We start from the raw sequence: 16,486 nt of genomic DNA, 5'->3' as shown, positions 1-16,486 counted from the left end.
TCCCCTTACGCATCATCAAGGACACTCTCTCCCCTCCCTCCTCTTCCCTTTTCTCCTTACACCTTGCCAGACATCTTGCTCACTGGGCCACCCATCCTCTGGCCTGTGCCACCTCCTGCCTTTCTATCTCCCTCTCCTCAGCCCCTTATGCTGCTGCCTTCGCTCAGCAGTTCTGAGACCAGGTTTTTTTTGTTTTTTTTACCATGCTGTACCTCACAGTGGCGCTGTGGGTTAAACCACAGAGCCTAGGACTTGCTGATCAGAAGGTCGGCGATTTGAATCCCCTCCCGGTCTCAGCTCCTGCCCACCTAGCAGTTCAAAAGCACATCAAAGTGCAAGTAGTGCTGCTCTGGTTTGCCAGAAGCAGCTTAGTCATGCTGACCACGTGACCCAGAAGCTGTACGTCAGGTCCCTTGGCCAATAAAGCGAGATAAGCGCCGCAACCGCCGCAATAAGTCGGTCACAACTGGACCTAATGGTCAGGGGTCCCTTTACCTTTACTTTACCTCACAGTGCTACCTGTCAACAGCCATGTGAATTGCAGCATGACAATATCCTTAGGAAAATACATAATAGAAGATAAGACTTATGGCAGTGATGCATAATGATGCAGTGCTGACTTTTTGTTTATTTGGTTGATTGGTTTACAGCTCACACTCCAGACAATAGTTTCCTTGGTTTTGTTGTGGAACAATATCTGAATTCCAGTGACATCAAGCACTTCAACGTAATTAAAAGGCAGGACCAGTCGCTTGTCTATGGCAAAGTTGATAACTTCTGGAAGGTGAGTTGCTATGCTGAACAAATCTTTTCTTGGAAGTTCATTTTCAATGACTGAGCAGAACACAAAGTTGCAAGCTTAAACTGAGCTATATTTTAATTAGTGTTTGACAGGTACTTTTTAGAAAACAATGCCGGCAGATATTATCTGTTCAAAGAGGTTTTTAACAAAAGATGCAGCTCCTTTAGACTATAGTCTTGTACACAATTTTACGTCATTATATGTTCAGCCAGATTTATTGCACCATGTTTATAACTGAAAGATTTGGAAGGCGAAAGGGACATGCCATTAATCTGTACCAAGCCATTAGCTGGTTTATCATAATGTGTATGAGCAAGTACAAACATTTGACTCTTGTCTTTTCCCGTCTCCTCAATTTCCATGCATTGAAAAGAAACTTAGAGCTCCTGGTTGGCTTCTCAGTCAAACTACTTTCCATATTATATCTGAATATTGGAAACAAAAACTCTCCTAGCTGTACTTACTGGGTGGAATTCAACATCATGCTCTTCCAATCATTCTATCTGGGAAGCATTACAACTTGTCAGGTGGAATGATTCCTCTCTCTCCTACCTCCTCGTGTTGTTCAGGTGGTTTTACTGCCACCCCCCCAAAAAAAAATAATTCAGGGAGTGCAGGAGCCAAATTGTACATGTGGAAGTCCTTGAACAGGGCTTCTGTTGATGAGGCTGGTTAGGTGAATCCTGCCCACTGTCTTTTAACACACTATTACATGCACTGCTTCTCTGTTTCCATTTGTGAGATTTCTAGTGTGAGTGTCACATTCTTTTTACCAAAGGATCTCCAGCTAATTGTCAGTTTAACTGAATGTTTAGCCTTACAAATGCCTCCCAAAAAATCCCTGTTTCCAACACTCTCAAGTTTCTTTGTAATCAAAGTATTCACAATCCTGACCATAGTGGAAGATAGAGGCCCTGATTTGTGCAGCTACACATTGTGAAGCCACACAATAGCCAATGGAGACTTACTCCAACTCTCTCATTTGTTATAAGTAATTGGTCTCTGGGTAGCAGCCTCTGGCCAAACTTGCTTGTGGATTCATGTGTTGTTGAACTTGTAGGTACTGAAAGGAAAACAGAAGAGTTGATTTCTCTAGTTTCAGTTATTATTTGTCTTTCCAAAATGCTCAAAGGAATTGCTTTTACATGTTTAAAGATCCATTGAATTAGGTATTATTTTAAAAGTATTGTTTATGATAAAGTGCCAATGGTAGACTAGGCCATTGGCACTTCCAAAAATGATAACCTATGAGTTATCTTTTGCCTAAAGTCTTTTTTCTTTTTTACTTGCTGACTTGCTGTTTCCCTGTAATCATAATATTAAATAATTCACCTATTTTCACATGCACGGCAAGGTCTTGACTGAGTCAAATTTCTTAGCACTGACTTCAAGGCATTCTCCTCATCCAGAAAGAAGTGCAGAGAGAGAGAGAGCTATGTGCTTACAAAAGAGATTTTCTTTTGTTCATTTCTCTTGAGAATTAAGCATACAGCTCCAGAGAACAAGGGCAAAAAAACAATCCTTGGTCACCTCTGGTCTGCTAGAAGAACAAACACCTTGGAGTATCCTTCCCCAGCCTATTGCCCTCTAGATGTTTAGGAGTCTAGAGCCAGTGTGGTGTAGTGGTTAAGAGTGGTAGACTTGTAATCTGGTGAACCGACTTCGATTCCCCGCTCCTCCACATGCAGCTGTTGGGTGACCTTGGGCTAGTCACGCTTCTCTGAAGTCTCTCAGCCCCACTCACCTCACGGAGTGTTTATTGTGGGGGAGGAAGGGAAAGGAGAATGTTAGCCGTTTTGAGACTCCTTCAGGTAGTGATAAAGCGGGATATCAAATCCAAACTACTACTACTACTACTACTACTACTACTCTTCTTCTTCTTCTTCTTCTTCTTCTTCTTCTTCTTCTTCTTCTTTTCTGCTTCTTCTTCTTCTTCTTCTTCTTCTTCTTCTTCTTCTTCTTCTTCTTCTTTTCTGCTTCTTCTTCTTCTTCTTCTTCTTCTTCTTCTTCTTCTTCTTCTCTAGCTCCTATCAGCCCCAGCTAGCATGACCACTGGTCAGTGATTATGGGAGTTGTAGTCCAAAACATCTGCAGGGCACTAGGTTGGGGAAGGCTGCCTTGGGGCGTTCTCCAAATTGCCCTCCATTCTCAGTAGAAAGGCTTCGTGTTGTCCCATTATTGCCCAGAGGGCATGGACATCGTCCATAATACAACACAAGTATTCAGAGAAGCAAATGCAGCAAGTACTACTCTGTGCAATTAAAGTTCTGTAATTTCTAGCTCTTCATAAGAGGTAGCTGCTGAGAGCCAGATGAGGTAATCTTAACCTTTTGTGCTTATATGTTGTCATTTTATTGGGTAAATGGCTAGCTGAAATGCAGTTGTAACAAACTGAATTATAATGGCATGTTAACAGCCAAAGGCAGCTGTGTTAGCATGTAAGCAAGAAGTTTCAAAATCTGGTTGGCCAACAACTTTATTGGACCTATCAAAACATTGCAAATTTGTTGCAAGCTTTTGAGTTGTCCAGGCAAGATGTTACATAAAGCAGGAGGTGATGGTTTTTCTTTGTTTGTTTTTAGTACAGAGAGGTTAGGCTAGATATTGTAGCATGTTTGCAGATGGATCTTGGAGGCTGGGTAAATCTCTCCTTGGTGCTACAAATACCAGGTTTTACACCTAGCCTTCTAGAATAAAGAATCAATAGCTTGCAACCCAGATAAGTACTTTAGTTACCGAAAGCGGGATTTCAGCTAGTCACAACATCAAGAGTTTGGGTTGAGGAAAAGAATTAACTGAATTTGCATTGTTTAAAAGTTCAATTTTGCGCGCACACAAAAGTAAAAAGAGTTGTTTATGCAAGAAGCCATCTCTGTTCTCTTACCTTCCAAAAGAGCTATCATCTATACCAAGCAGTGTCTGTAAATCACAGAGAAGGTACTTTAATACTAGCTTCTGAGTCCGGCTTGTTTGGAAGCCGTTAGCCATACTCCCTTTTCAGACCAAAGGAGAAATTATCTGGTTTGTTTCACCGTTCAAGTGAAGGGAGAGGCAAAGGAGATGCGTATCAACTGTATATATGCTGGCTTATTAGACCAGGATTTTATCATGCACACGCAGCCACAGATGTCATGGAGTGGATGCTACCCTGCTTTAAACTATTAGAGAACACTCAGTCAATCAGTCAATCAGGTACATCTCCCTTTTATGCCATTAACCTATGACTAAAAGCTGCTTCTTAGATTAGAATGCCTAGGCATCCTGGGAAATTGTTGAATAAATCCCAAAAATAAATGAGTGGATATATGGTGCATACCAGTTTCCCTGAACCTGGTGCCCTCTCGCAGGGTGTCGTCTTGAACTATAACTCCCATCAGTGATGCTAGAAGTTGTTGGGGGAAAGCTGATTTACAGTGTTGCATTTAGAATATTTAGGAAGCCACAGCCAATTCAAGCTGCCATACATGCATGTATGCAGTGGTGTACAGATGCATATAGAAGCTTTTAACATGATGGCATACATGATGTGTGTGTGCACATGTACATTATCTAGTGCTAAAGCAGCTCTAATAATTTGTGTAAGATATTGTTCCTTAAGGAAAAACAAGTGTACGCAATTATCTTAAGCTGTTGCTCAGTCCTTTACAGAAACATGCCAGACTGAGGATTTAAGAGTACAAATTTAGGAGTACAGGTGTCATTTCAATTTTCAAGGGTTTCACAAATTATTTGCGTTTTGTGGGGCATCTTAGTTCGGGCTAGCAGCAGAAAACCATGAGAGCTCTTCATAATTCATAGTACAGACCTTGGACACGTAGTTTCTTCATCCGTACTGTAGTAATTTCCTGGGATTTCCCAGTGATTTAAAGCCACAGTGTACAAACTTGCTCAGTGAAAGCATTTCTCATTATACTTCCCATAGGGATAAATCTGCTAGGTTAAGCCCACTTCAAGAAGGCGCCATGGCAGAAGAAAAGAGACACAGAGAGAATGACAAATGCCTAGTGGCCCCTTTGCCAGCCTATTTTGTCTGCCCGTTACAAAGCCTGAAGGCCTATCAAGACTTTTTCTCTGTGTGGCAGCTGTCTGTTCATTTCATTTGTTTAGCAGCATATTGAGGTTTTGATTGTCCTATATTTGCCCATGGTTCTTGAGCAGAAAAATTATTTTCTTATTATTTAAGTGGTAGTTGTGCTGCTTTCATTGTGACTTTGAAGAAAAATCATTAACTTTTTCATCCTCATTTACGAACACTCAAGGTTTTTAGAGTGTGCTCCTTGTGCTAGAGTACACATTTTAGCAGCATTGGAAACTGTTAATTCATTTTCAGCTTTTGTGATTATGCATTCTGTTCTATTATCAGTACTAGGAGACTTTTAAAAGCCTCAATAAAAAATGAGTATAATTAATCAGTTTATTTCCTAATGTGATTAGTAGTACATCAGAAGAACAGCCTGTCAGATAGACTTGGGTCTTGTACTCAAAAAGATATATCAGATTTATTTTCAGATTTTTCTTTTAGTTTATTTTCCCCCAGCTCCCTCCCCTTCTTCCTTAGTTCCTTCCTTTCCTCCCTGTCAATTTGTCTGCCATATCCAGCATATTCGTATCCGTTGTTAAATGCCCCATCTGTAAAATAGCTCTTTCCAGAAATGTCAGTTAATGTCTCCTTGCATATTAACATTCACTGTGGAAAAAATAAAATATTATCTTAACTAGTATAGTGTTTGCCCTCTCACTCCCCTGTTCTACCCACTATAGATAGATCAGAAATGAATACGGAATCCTTCTTCAGTCCTTAGATCTTTGCTTTTCCTGGGGGATGAAAATATTCTAGTGCCGCTTGTTCTGTGTTACTCATCTTCCTAGCCTAATTAAAGACCATCTGGAGGATGCATGCTTGTAAGGGTAAGGGCAGTGACAGCAACCTCCTGATCATTACACCTCTCCAGGTTCCCAGCTGTTAAATGAACAGTTGTAACATGCAGGCAAAACAGATAATAGGTGGATAGAACTTGCTGCAGAATATGAACAGTGTGTGGCATTGGTGGACAGTAGAGAAGAAATGGTACTTGTTTGTATTCAGTAGAACAGAGCTTCTTCCTCAAACATTTGGGATTTCAGGCTCCCGCTCACTCATCTTCTCCAGTTTTCTAGTGATACACACACACAAGCTCATCAGGGATCCTACCTCTCCAGATTTGGGGGAAGGGAGCTGCTGATTTATACCAAATAGTCATTGCTTTTTATAGATAGGGAAAAAAAGGTGTTGGTACTCACCATGAAGTTGTTACAATAAGTGCTGCACTTTTAACTGGGGTGGGGTGGGTGGGGTGGAGGTGCCGGTACTATGTGCCATTGAGTATCCCTAGAAAAAAGTTATGCAAATTGTTAATAGCCATGTAACAAGTAGCAACCAGCCACAAAATGTTACAGTGTGCTGTGCTTTTACTCAGAGTTCCAACCAATCCATTCCATTGCTCCTTCCACTGGTCTGGTTTTCCTCAGTATCAGTCAGTTAATATTCTGTTCCCCACTGAGAGTGCTCTGCACTCAGTGGCTTGTTTTGTCACAAGGGTTCTCCATTTAGGGATGTTTTTAGGGGGTGAAGTAGATAGCTTTACACTACATTAAAACCCTTGATTTCTCCATATGGGTGTCTCCCATTTCCATTCCTAAAGGCAGTTGGGTTTTGGTCGTCCCCCCCCCCCCCGGCATCTGGAAACATCCCGGTTACCTCAAGTCTGCATGGGTGGTGCTGCTTTGCCTACACCTTCACAAGCATAGGCAGATAAATTAGAGATGCAGGGAATAAAGATGATCTTTTCAACCTATTGAATTTGAATCATACTCTCCAAAGTTTGTCCTGCTGTACACAGTGTTTGTTCCTTGCTTAACATATGTTTGCAAATAAAGAGTCAATCTCTTAAATCTGCAAATAATGATTAAATAGTTCATTGGAAGAATTTTCAACTGTAATTAAGGTAAACCCAGATTTACATCTGTGCCAGCCCAGATTTCAGAGTAATGACTGCATTTGTATAGTCACATTTTTATCTATAAAATAAGGCCGAATATTTGTCATGCTGTCTTTCTACAGTGGTTCTCTTGATGCTCACTACATTGTGCTATATTCATTCCTTAATTATCTTTGCTACACCAGGTTCATGTCTTTATATACCTTATGATAAACAGTGATAAAGTGCTTGAACACCAGAACTAAGAATGCTATGTTCAAAAGCTATATCTATATTTGATTATTATTTTTTAATGACTAAGAATTTGGGGATAATTAAAATTGCAGCACAATCATCACCTCTAGTTTGTCCTTGATTGTTTATGAAATTTAGCTGTGATGCCATGCACAGAAAAGCCACTCACCCTAATTGTGGGATAATCCTAGGGTTGTTCCAAAGCCATGGCTAGATGACGCGGGTGTTTCAGAACAAAATATATTAGGATTGTAAGGATTGTGTAGCAAATGCATAAGATCTGCATGCAGTCTTCCTAATAGATGGAATCTATTTAGTTAGATGGGGTGGAATAGGGATATGGATGGAAAGACTTTTCCTTGTGCAGTAGAGACAAAATATTTCACAAGATTCCACTCAGTTGGCACCTGTTTGAGGAAATAGCTGTTTACACATGTGTTTCTGGGAATGTAATTTGTTTTACAGAAGCTGTATTATTGAGAATGAAATCCAAGAAGGAATAACAGATCCTTCTGCCAAATTGAATTTATATAACTGGCACTCAGAAGCTCTTTTTGTATGCTTCGGCATTAAGCAGGATTGAAAAGAGAAAACATAGATAGATTTAAGATTCTACCATATTCCCTCGTGAGATTTTGAAAAAGTATCTGCTATTGAGAGTTACAATTAATTTCTAGTTCCACACATCTTGCTGCATTAAATGTGACATTTTAAAAATAACAAAGTTGTCCCCGATCATGTTCAGCTGCTTCAAATCTTTCCTGAAGTTTGTCTCATTTAATCTTGTAACAATGGCAAGACTTTTGATTTTTCTATCTGTAGTCACATCTGCAGGGCCGTTATGGAATACAGAACTAAAGACTAGAGGAGGGGTAGCCAACATGCTGCTATCCCAACCGAGTTGGACACCTGTTCCTATCAGCCCCAGCCAAGGATGGTGGGAGTTTTAGTCTATCAACATCTGCAGGGCACTATGATAGGTATCCCTAGGCTAGAATTACTGGTCAATTCCACCTAAAGCAGATTGCTAATAAAATGTTGGGTTGCTGTGTCTGGGTTGTAGTGTTTAATCCTGCAAGTGAAACTGACATGATTGAATGCTGCTCCACTAAAAGGCATCATAATACATCGGAAGCTGTGCCGGAGAAAGCTAGACTAGCTCCTTTAGGTCTCGCTTTCTACATGGAGGGTTTTGTTTTGTCTTTTGTACGGAGAAAAATTCCATTAAATCGTGAGATTTATCAACTCACTTGGAAAACAGATCTTAGATACATACACACATTTATATATCTTTTAGAAATCCTGCACTTATCTTTTAAAAAGCATGTGTTGTGGTCTCCAACCATGTATCCAGCTGTGTAGCAATAGTTATTTTTTAAAAAAATGCTTCCAGTACAGGTGTCGCCAGCATGATGCTCTCCAGATGTTGTGGACATCAGCCCCAGCCAGCATGGGCAGTGGTCAGGAATTCTGGGAGTTGTAGTCCAACAACATCTGGAGAGTGCCATGTTGGCTACCCCTGTTCTCGTTTTCCATTGAATTCTATGAGAAGTCAGAGCATAGAGCTATAGAACAAGACTGCCTGGTGTGGTGACAATCGAGCAGTGAGGTAATGCTTGGGCTCCCCCCACGCACAGACTATAGCTGGATTGCACTTTGTTCCTGTGGCTTTTAGCAGATCATTGATTAACAAGATTACTATTCTGTGGAGGTGACCTGCATAATTTTTAAATAATGCACATTTTTGCTAATTGTAGGTTGCCAGTTTGATGGCTCAGGCAGCTTTACCTCCTCCTCCTTACTATCTCCATTTAAAACAGAACACGTGTGTTCTTTCTTTCCTTCCTATGTTTCTGCAGCTGATTACCATAAAGAAAGCTTGTGGAAATTTGCCCCTTTCCCATTGAAAATTGTACACGCATGATTATATTTTCCAGTTTAATGTTGCTTTAAGAGGGAGAAACGCATCAGGCTTTGTCATCCCATTCTCTGATGTGAAAGGTCTTGCATACGGAGGAGGGTTGTAGGTGGAAAATAATTGGCATAAAGTAATAACAGTTGTGTATTCGATGATCAACAGAAGTGCCTTCTGTAAATGGCAAGTTTATCGTAGCTGTCAAGAAGAAAGCAGCTGCTGGTTCTGCCCGAGGAATAAGAACCACTCTTTTGCGGCTCTGTGGTAGAGTTTCGTGTTGGGAGCCTAGCTTTTCTCTGAAAAGCCTTGGCAAATGAAGTTCGCTCTGGCTGTGTAGCACCGCACCCCTGGAGTGTCATTTGCACCTGGCCAGGAAGATATAAGATGCATGGACATGCATGTAGAGGTTTGCACACACATAAACATCTCTATCGGGGGCATGGCTGTGGGGTTTGTGCCACGCCCCCTTTGGCCTCATTGGGCATTTTGGAGGCCCAATGTTCTGAGTTGTGGGGCCCTTAGCCTGGATACCTCATGTGCCTTGAGTTGTATGGCCCTGGCATGAGACAGGGTCAGGAAGGCATCCCTGTTCACTCGAAGGTAAGGCCTAGGCAATGGAGCTATGCCTGGTCATTACCCTTGCTGAGGACAGGACTTGGTGCATCCAAGGCAGTCACAACAATAATAATTTATTATTTATACCCCACCCATCTGGCTGGGTTTCCCCGGCCACTCTGGGTGGCTCCCAATCGAATATTAAAAACACAATACAGCATTAAATATTAAAAACTTCCCTAAACAGGGCTGCCTTAAGGTGTCTTTTAAAAGTAGGATAGCTGCTTATTTCCTTGACATCTGATGGGAGGCTGTTCCACAGAGCAGGCGCCACTCCCGAGAAGGCCCTCTGCCTGGTTCCCTGTAACCTTGCAGTGAGGGAACCGCCAGAAGGCCCGCGGTGCTGGATCTCAGTGTCCGGGCTGAACGATGGGGGTGGAGACGCTTCTTCAGGTATACAGGACCGAGGCCATCAGTGGAAATTAGCTGATTGCACTGTTTCATTTGCAGTGCAGAAGTTAAGTTAATAAATATGTGGCCTTAGTTTGACCCATTTTATGTCTCTTGTCTCTTATATCTCTCTATTCCAGTTGCAAACAAGTACTAGCCCTGCCTATCCTAATCTGTGTCAAAAGATTTAACAAGTCTATTCTGTTTCTAAGCAACCTTTCCTTAAAACGTTTCTTCTGTTCCCACCATCCCTTCCTCCTGCCCTTTGAACACTGAAAAAGAACTAAATCTCAGATAATTCACTTGGTGTGTGAGCTGATCCTTGAAATTAAAAAAGTATTGTAAATTCTAAATGGATTAAGAAATTAAAATTTATAATACTGTACAAAAGAAAATATGACATGATTTACTATTATATTCACAGTAACCACATTGTGCTCTAAAACACTTTGGATTAGAATATGAACATTCCTATGGAGCAGGGGTGGGTAGTCTTTTCTGGCTAGATATTTATCTCTCTCACACATACCCCACCATGGACTGAAGTTGATAGCTGCTATCATAGTGATGTTGAGAGATTCTTCCTTTTGAAGACACACACACACTCCATCGTTGATTGCACTTCAAAGCATACTGTGGGGCTTTCAAATAGCCCTTTTGTAAACATCCACCAATGGGGATGTTTACAAAGGGCTTTCTCTCTCTCCCTCTCTCTCTCTCTCTCTCTCTCTCACACACACACACACACCCTTGAGTTTCTCCTTCAAGTCTCCGCAGAGTTTTGAAGGAGAAATGTGGGAGGGATGTGTTGAAAGTATCGAGCAAGGCATGCTCCTACTGCCTGTTGGTTGATCCCAAATGCCCCCCTCCACGTTTTTCCTTCAAAGTACAGAGATTTAAAGGAGTAGTGTGAGTGGGGTGTGTGTGTTGAAGGTGTTCTCATAGTACCCATCACCTGGGAATGCATCTTGCTTGATCAAAGGAACAACCAAGAGCTTTAATCTCACCTTAGCATCTGTCTGAGCAGCCCCATACTGATCTTGATTCAAGCTCTATTTCAAAGACCACAGTCATGTAAATAATGTGTCAGAGTTTGTAGATGCTAGAATTGTTGTTGTCGTCATCAGCATCATTATTATAATTTCCTACCCGCCCTTCACCATAAGGTCTAAACATGGGTTACATCAAGAACACAATACAATTTTTAAAACTAACAACCGTACAAAACAAGTTAATTAGGCATACTTCTCTTTAAGGAAGAATTTGCATTAAAAAAAAAAAACAACTCCAACCTGATTGAGTTTAATGAAATCAGAAAAATTAAGCCAAGCTGTTTTTTTCTGGCTTGAGTTTTCATGAAGACAGGGTTTGGAATTTACAGATAAGCCCAGGAACTAGCTGTGTGTACTATAGTAGGAAGTGAGCAAGGAAAAGAGATCTGAGCTCAAAGGAAAGCTAAGTGGAAGCATGTTCAAGGAAGGGGTGCTGAAGACTGCTGAAATCTTGGGATCAAAAACTGATTGGAGTTGTAGTCCAAAAAGGAGGACATTTTTCTAAAGGAAAGACCAAATAATCATCTCCTCCTTTACTGGATGTGTGATCTTCAACAGCAATAGAGAGGGATTTTTGAGTGGTAGACCGTCAACTACAAAACACCCCCTCCCCCCGCAAAGAGGCTTGCCTAGCAGGGCACCAGTGTTGCCATGCGGGAGGGACCATTTTGGAAGCAAATCATTTTAATGGGTTTCTTTCTGGATGGGGCACTTTCTGGATTTTATTTATTGTCCTATTGCCCTGTTAAGATCACTGATCATACACCATCATGAAAACCCCAAAAGAATGAAGTGTGGTATTGAAATTCTGAAATAATTTTTAATTAAATAAAACTTCTTACAATATATTTACTCTGCATTAGAAGATGTAATAGCTAGTGTGTTTTGTGTTCTTAAACTGATAATTCAAATATATGTGAAGATGCTTGGATTTTACAGGGCTCAAGGCAGGAAGATTCTTCCTAGTCTCCTGTAACCTTTGAATGAGCATCTGCGCATGGCTTTTAACCAACAATCAGGGAATAGTGTGTCAGTGTTGCATGTGATGGAACTGAGGGATCCCACTGGAGACAAAGGGTACATTTACTTCTCAACTAGAAACCAGACTTTGAGGTTGCTGATTTACACAGTTGAGAAGACTCATTCATGCAATATGTTTCAAGGGTTATTCTATACTGAGCACTTCACAATCCATCTTTGAATGAGTTCTAGAGAAGAGGAAAGCAGGTCAAGGGTTTTTTTTATGAAATAAATTTCTTCCAAACAAAGCCCCTAGTTTTCCACATTGCTTCAAGTCCTAGTATATGGGGGGAAACCAAGAGACGTTGTGGCTCACTCTAGAGAAGAATTTTTAAATGCCACCATGTATGTAAAGAGCAGCATGACTCCACCATTAAGCTTTTGTGGACTGGGGAATATGAGGGGGATTCTTTTTTCTTCAAAGCACTTGCATGTTGTTGTTTAGTCGCTTAGTCGTGTCTGACTCTTCGTGACCCCATGGACCAGAGCACGCTAGGCACTCCTGTCTTCCACTGCCTCCCACAGTTTGGTCAAACTCATGCTGGTAGCTTCAAGAACACTGTCCAACCATCTCATCCTCTGTTGTCCCCTTCTCCTTGTGCCCTCCATCTTTCCCAACATCAGGGTCTTTTCCAGGGAGTCTTCTCTTCTCATGAGGTAGCCAAAGTATTGGAGCCTCAGCTTCACGATCTGTCCTTCCAGTGAGCACTCAGGGCTGATTTCCTTAAGAATGGATAGGTTTGTTCTTCTTGCAGTCCATGGGACTCTCAAGAGTCTCCTCCAGCACCATAATTCAAAAGCATCAATTCTTCGGCGATCAGCCTTCTTTATGGTCCAGCTCTCACTTCCATACATCACTACTGGGAAACTAACTATACGGACCTTTGTTGGCAAGGTGATGTCTCTGCTTTTTAAGATGCTGTCTAGGTTTGTCATTGCTTTGACGGAGTTAATTTTGGAGAGGATCAGTAATTATTTTGTGTGACTCAGATGTGTGGGGCCCAAAACTTAGCATAACCAGTCTCCTTGGTGAAATAAGAGCTTGGTGAAATAAGAGCTTGGTGAAATAAGAACTTTTAACTAGTTCCAATGGTGGGAGTACCGATGGGGTACTGCAGCATTTTTTGCTGATCTGACCACTGCTACAGCCCCTTTGCCCTTTGAAATTCTGCTCCATAGGATCAGGGGAGTCTTGGAGCAGCAGGAGATATTGTATTGTGTAGTGGTGGTGGGTAATTAGATAGATAGGCCTCTGCATTATGTGAAGACTCAGTTTTGGTTGGCTTATGTTTCCTTACTAGGATAAGAAAGCTTATTTGGATGTCATTCATACCTATACAGAAGTTCATGGAACTGTCCACGGGACAAGTACTGTCTACATGCCCAGCTATGTTAAAAACCATGGCATCCTCAGTGGCCGGGATTTGCAGTTCCTGCTGAGAGGGACAAAGGTAAGTTGGCTGGTATGCAAAAAAAGAAAAGAAGAAGAAGCAAAACCCCAAAAGATTAAAATACATGTGCATTGAAATGCATTTACTCCCCGCCCCCATGAAGCGCTTGGCCCATTATGCTCATTGTACCATAACAGCTCTAAACATTTGCCACTGGTTTCCACTGGTTTCAATTTCTTATTGGGATGGTGCTTCATATGTGTGTTAAGTTTGTTTAGAAAAATGAAAAGCTTTCACTGTTAAATAGCCGCCCTTCCACCCTCTAGAAGTTTTGCATGCATGAGAACCAAGTTTGATGATTTCAGAAACACTCCTCCCACACAAACGCACTTCAGAATTTGGCTCAGCAAACTTGAGGCAAAATCCCTCTCACACAAATACACACAAATAGCTGTTTATTATGTTGTGTTTCTGTTATGCTACTTTTTATTTACCTATCAGCCTGAAAAGGTTCCCAGGGCAGTTCACAAAGAACAATTAAACGTGAATACAAAATAATGCAAATGCAGACAGTACAAATGACAAAAATTCAACAAAAATCTTAATATTTCAAAAGTATTAAACACCAAATACATGCGTGTTCCTGCCAAAAAAGCAAAGAACATTCGCCACAAAAATACTGAAAATATTCTTTCAAAAAAGCCAAAAAGATTTGCTTGGATGGGATCTTTTTGAAAGAAGATTTTCATTTAAAGGGAAGCAAAACATCACTCAGTAAAATGATTTCCTTTCTTATTGAAATGGTGGTATGTGCTGCTTATAATTTTGATCCAATTGGTGAAGTTTGTAGTGTCGTTACTTCCAAGTTATACTTCACAGATGGTAGCAGCTATTTAATATGAGTGGAGGACAGTTGGTGCTGTATTTATTATTAAGTGGTAACAGAAGCCCCTGTGCTGTCAAGACATGTGAGCTGCACACTCTCCCCTAAGGAGCTTTTGTTAAATAAGTTGACAGCATATAGAACAGAAAAGATGTTCCAACAGTGTCGAGGTAAAAAGTGAAGAATGCTTATCTACCCATCCAGTATCATTTTCTGTAACTAATTAAAACTCAGCCACTGCTGAATTGTTGGTGACATTTTAAAGTCCTTTAATTAATGGTTCGGCCATGTTTCTGCTGCTGCTAATTAAAAGATATAATTTAATTGCTTATCAGACTTGTCTACTTTTTTGTTTGCTGCATGGGAATGCAGAAATAGATCAGGTTGTTCTCTGTAAATGTTGAGCCCATTAAATCTTAAAAAAAAAAGTGGGAACTCATAATGCAGTTTGATACATCAGTAGATTTTGTTAGGAGGTTTTCTTTTCCTGTATTTCACTGTCAGCCTCTCCACAAAAGGCACTCTGAAATAAGGGTTATAACATTTTGCAGCCAGATGGCACTTTGCCCTATTTTTCTTTTGAAGAGGTATATTCATAATCTATACTAAAAAATTGTTGATTTAATATCCAGTATTGTTCATCTCAAAAGAGCCTGAATCCTGCCCACTTAAGACTTACAAGTTAATAATTCTCAGCAGCAGTCTTTGCCAGGAGCTTTTGGGTATTAAAACTTGCCCCTCTCCAATGGCACGGATCATTGCAGGATGTCCAAATCAAGATTTGTGCGTGGAAGCTCATGTTCCAACAAAGGTTCCTTCAAATGATTACCTTTTTTCCCTGTCATATGGGGTTCCAGAGTCATCTGGAGACTTTAAGATGTGACAATTTGCTGAAAGTGTGATGGCTGGAAAGACCCATTCATGTGGCCATACTTGGTGAGGACTTCCTTTTTTCAGAGGAGAGGGGGAAGGAGTAAGATAGATTGGCCTTAACCAGTAGGAAAGAGAAAGTCAGGACATTTAAGTAGCAGAAACTTTTGGAGAAAGTGGCCAAATAATTCTCAAATTCATCAAAAGTGAATGAGTTGAATTTCAGGGGGGAAACCCTGATTTTAATAAGCTCAGAGAAATACTAGATAGGGAAATTCCTCAGGTGGCCGAGAGGTCCTGAAGAAGGGAGGCACAGCTAAGAGAGAGAGAGAGATTGAGAGAGAGGTATACAAAAGGCAATGTGAAAGTATAGTGAGGAGCTAAAAATAAAAAAGGTCATTTATAAAGGGAGGACAGGTAACCAAGGACAAGTGCAGACAAGGAATCCAGATTTGTAGGGACAGTGTCAGGAAAGCTAAAACTCAGAATGAGCTGAAGCTGGCTAGAGATGCTGAGAGCAACAGAAAGGGTTTTTCAGGTACGTACAATGGACTTCTCAGTAAGCATGGTGAAATGCTAAAGGGTGACACAGAGAAGGCAGCACTGCATATCTTCGATCTTTCCTTCATCTTCTCTCAAAAGAGATAGTGTACAACCTTGCATAATTAGCATAATTAATGAAGGTCAGGATTGCAGTTCAGATAGATAAGGAATTAGTCAATAGAAACAAAGATGCCAAGTTCAAGTATTGAGGGCCAGACAAATTGCACCCTAAAGTAATAAAGCAGGGGTCAGCAAACTTTTTCAGCAGGGGGCCGGTTCACTGTCCCTCAGACCTTGTGCAGGGCCGGACTATATTTTGAAAAAATAATAATGAACGAATTCCTATGCTCCACAAATAACCCAGAGATGCATTTTAAATAAAAGCACACATTCTATTCATGTAAAAACATGCTGATTCCCAGAGCATCCGTGGGCTGGAATTAGGAGGCGATTGGGCCGGATCTGGCCCCCGGGCCTTAGATTGCCTACCCATGTACTAAAGGAACTCACTGGTGTACTCTGAGAACATTTGAGAAATCCTGGAGAACAAGTGAGAAGAGGCAGGACTGCCCAATTTTCAAAAGGTTAGGGAAAGGTGAATCAAGGAAACTACATAACAGTCCAGTTTCATTACCAGGGAAGATGCTTAAATATATTATAAAGGAGTCAGATTGAAAGCATCTTGATGATAATGCAGTATTAGTAGAAACATGTATAAATTTGTAATTAATAATCCTGCCAGAATAAATTTATCATCTTTGTTGAGTTACAGGTTTAGTGGGTTGTGGGATGC

At 40.8% G+C, this 16,486-nt stretch overlaps 1 protein-coding gene across 4 annotated transcripts in view; it reads left to right on the top strand.

The window, feature by feature from the left end:
• MGAT5 (alpha-1,6-mannosylglycoprotein 6-beta-N-acetylglucosaminyltransferase) overlaps positions 1-16,486 on the top strand; it is a 122,776-nt gene that overhangs the window by 89,872 nt on the left and 16,418 nt on the right. For all 4 annotated transcript variants that reach the window (XR_014540974.1, XM_083582273.1, XM_083582274.1 and 1 more), the window contains exons 11-12: positions 651-784; positions 13,308-13,457. Coding sequence is in view for 3 of the 4 variants with exons in the window: in XM_083582273.1 (XP_083438399.1) it covers positions 651-784; positions 13,308-13,457 (284 nt within the window). In the remaining variant the exon portion in view is untranslated. The remainder of the gene's footprint in view (positions 1-650; positions 785-13,307; positions 13,458-16,486) is intronic.

Source organism: Podarcis filfolensis, assembly GCF_964270895.1.
Source record: "Podarcis filfolensis genome assembly, chromosome: 1".
Taxonomy (NCBI): Eukaryota; Metazoa; Chordata; class Lepidosauria; order Squamata; family Lacertidae; genus Podarcis; species Podarcis filfolensis.
Note: the sequence above shows the minus strand (reverse complement) of the source record. Positions and strands in the feature narration are given on the sequence as shown.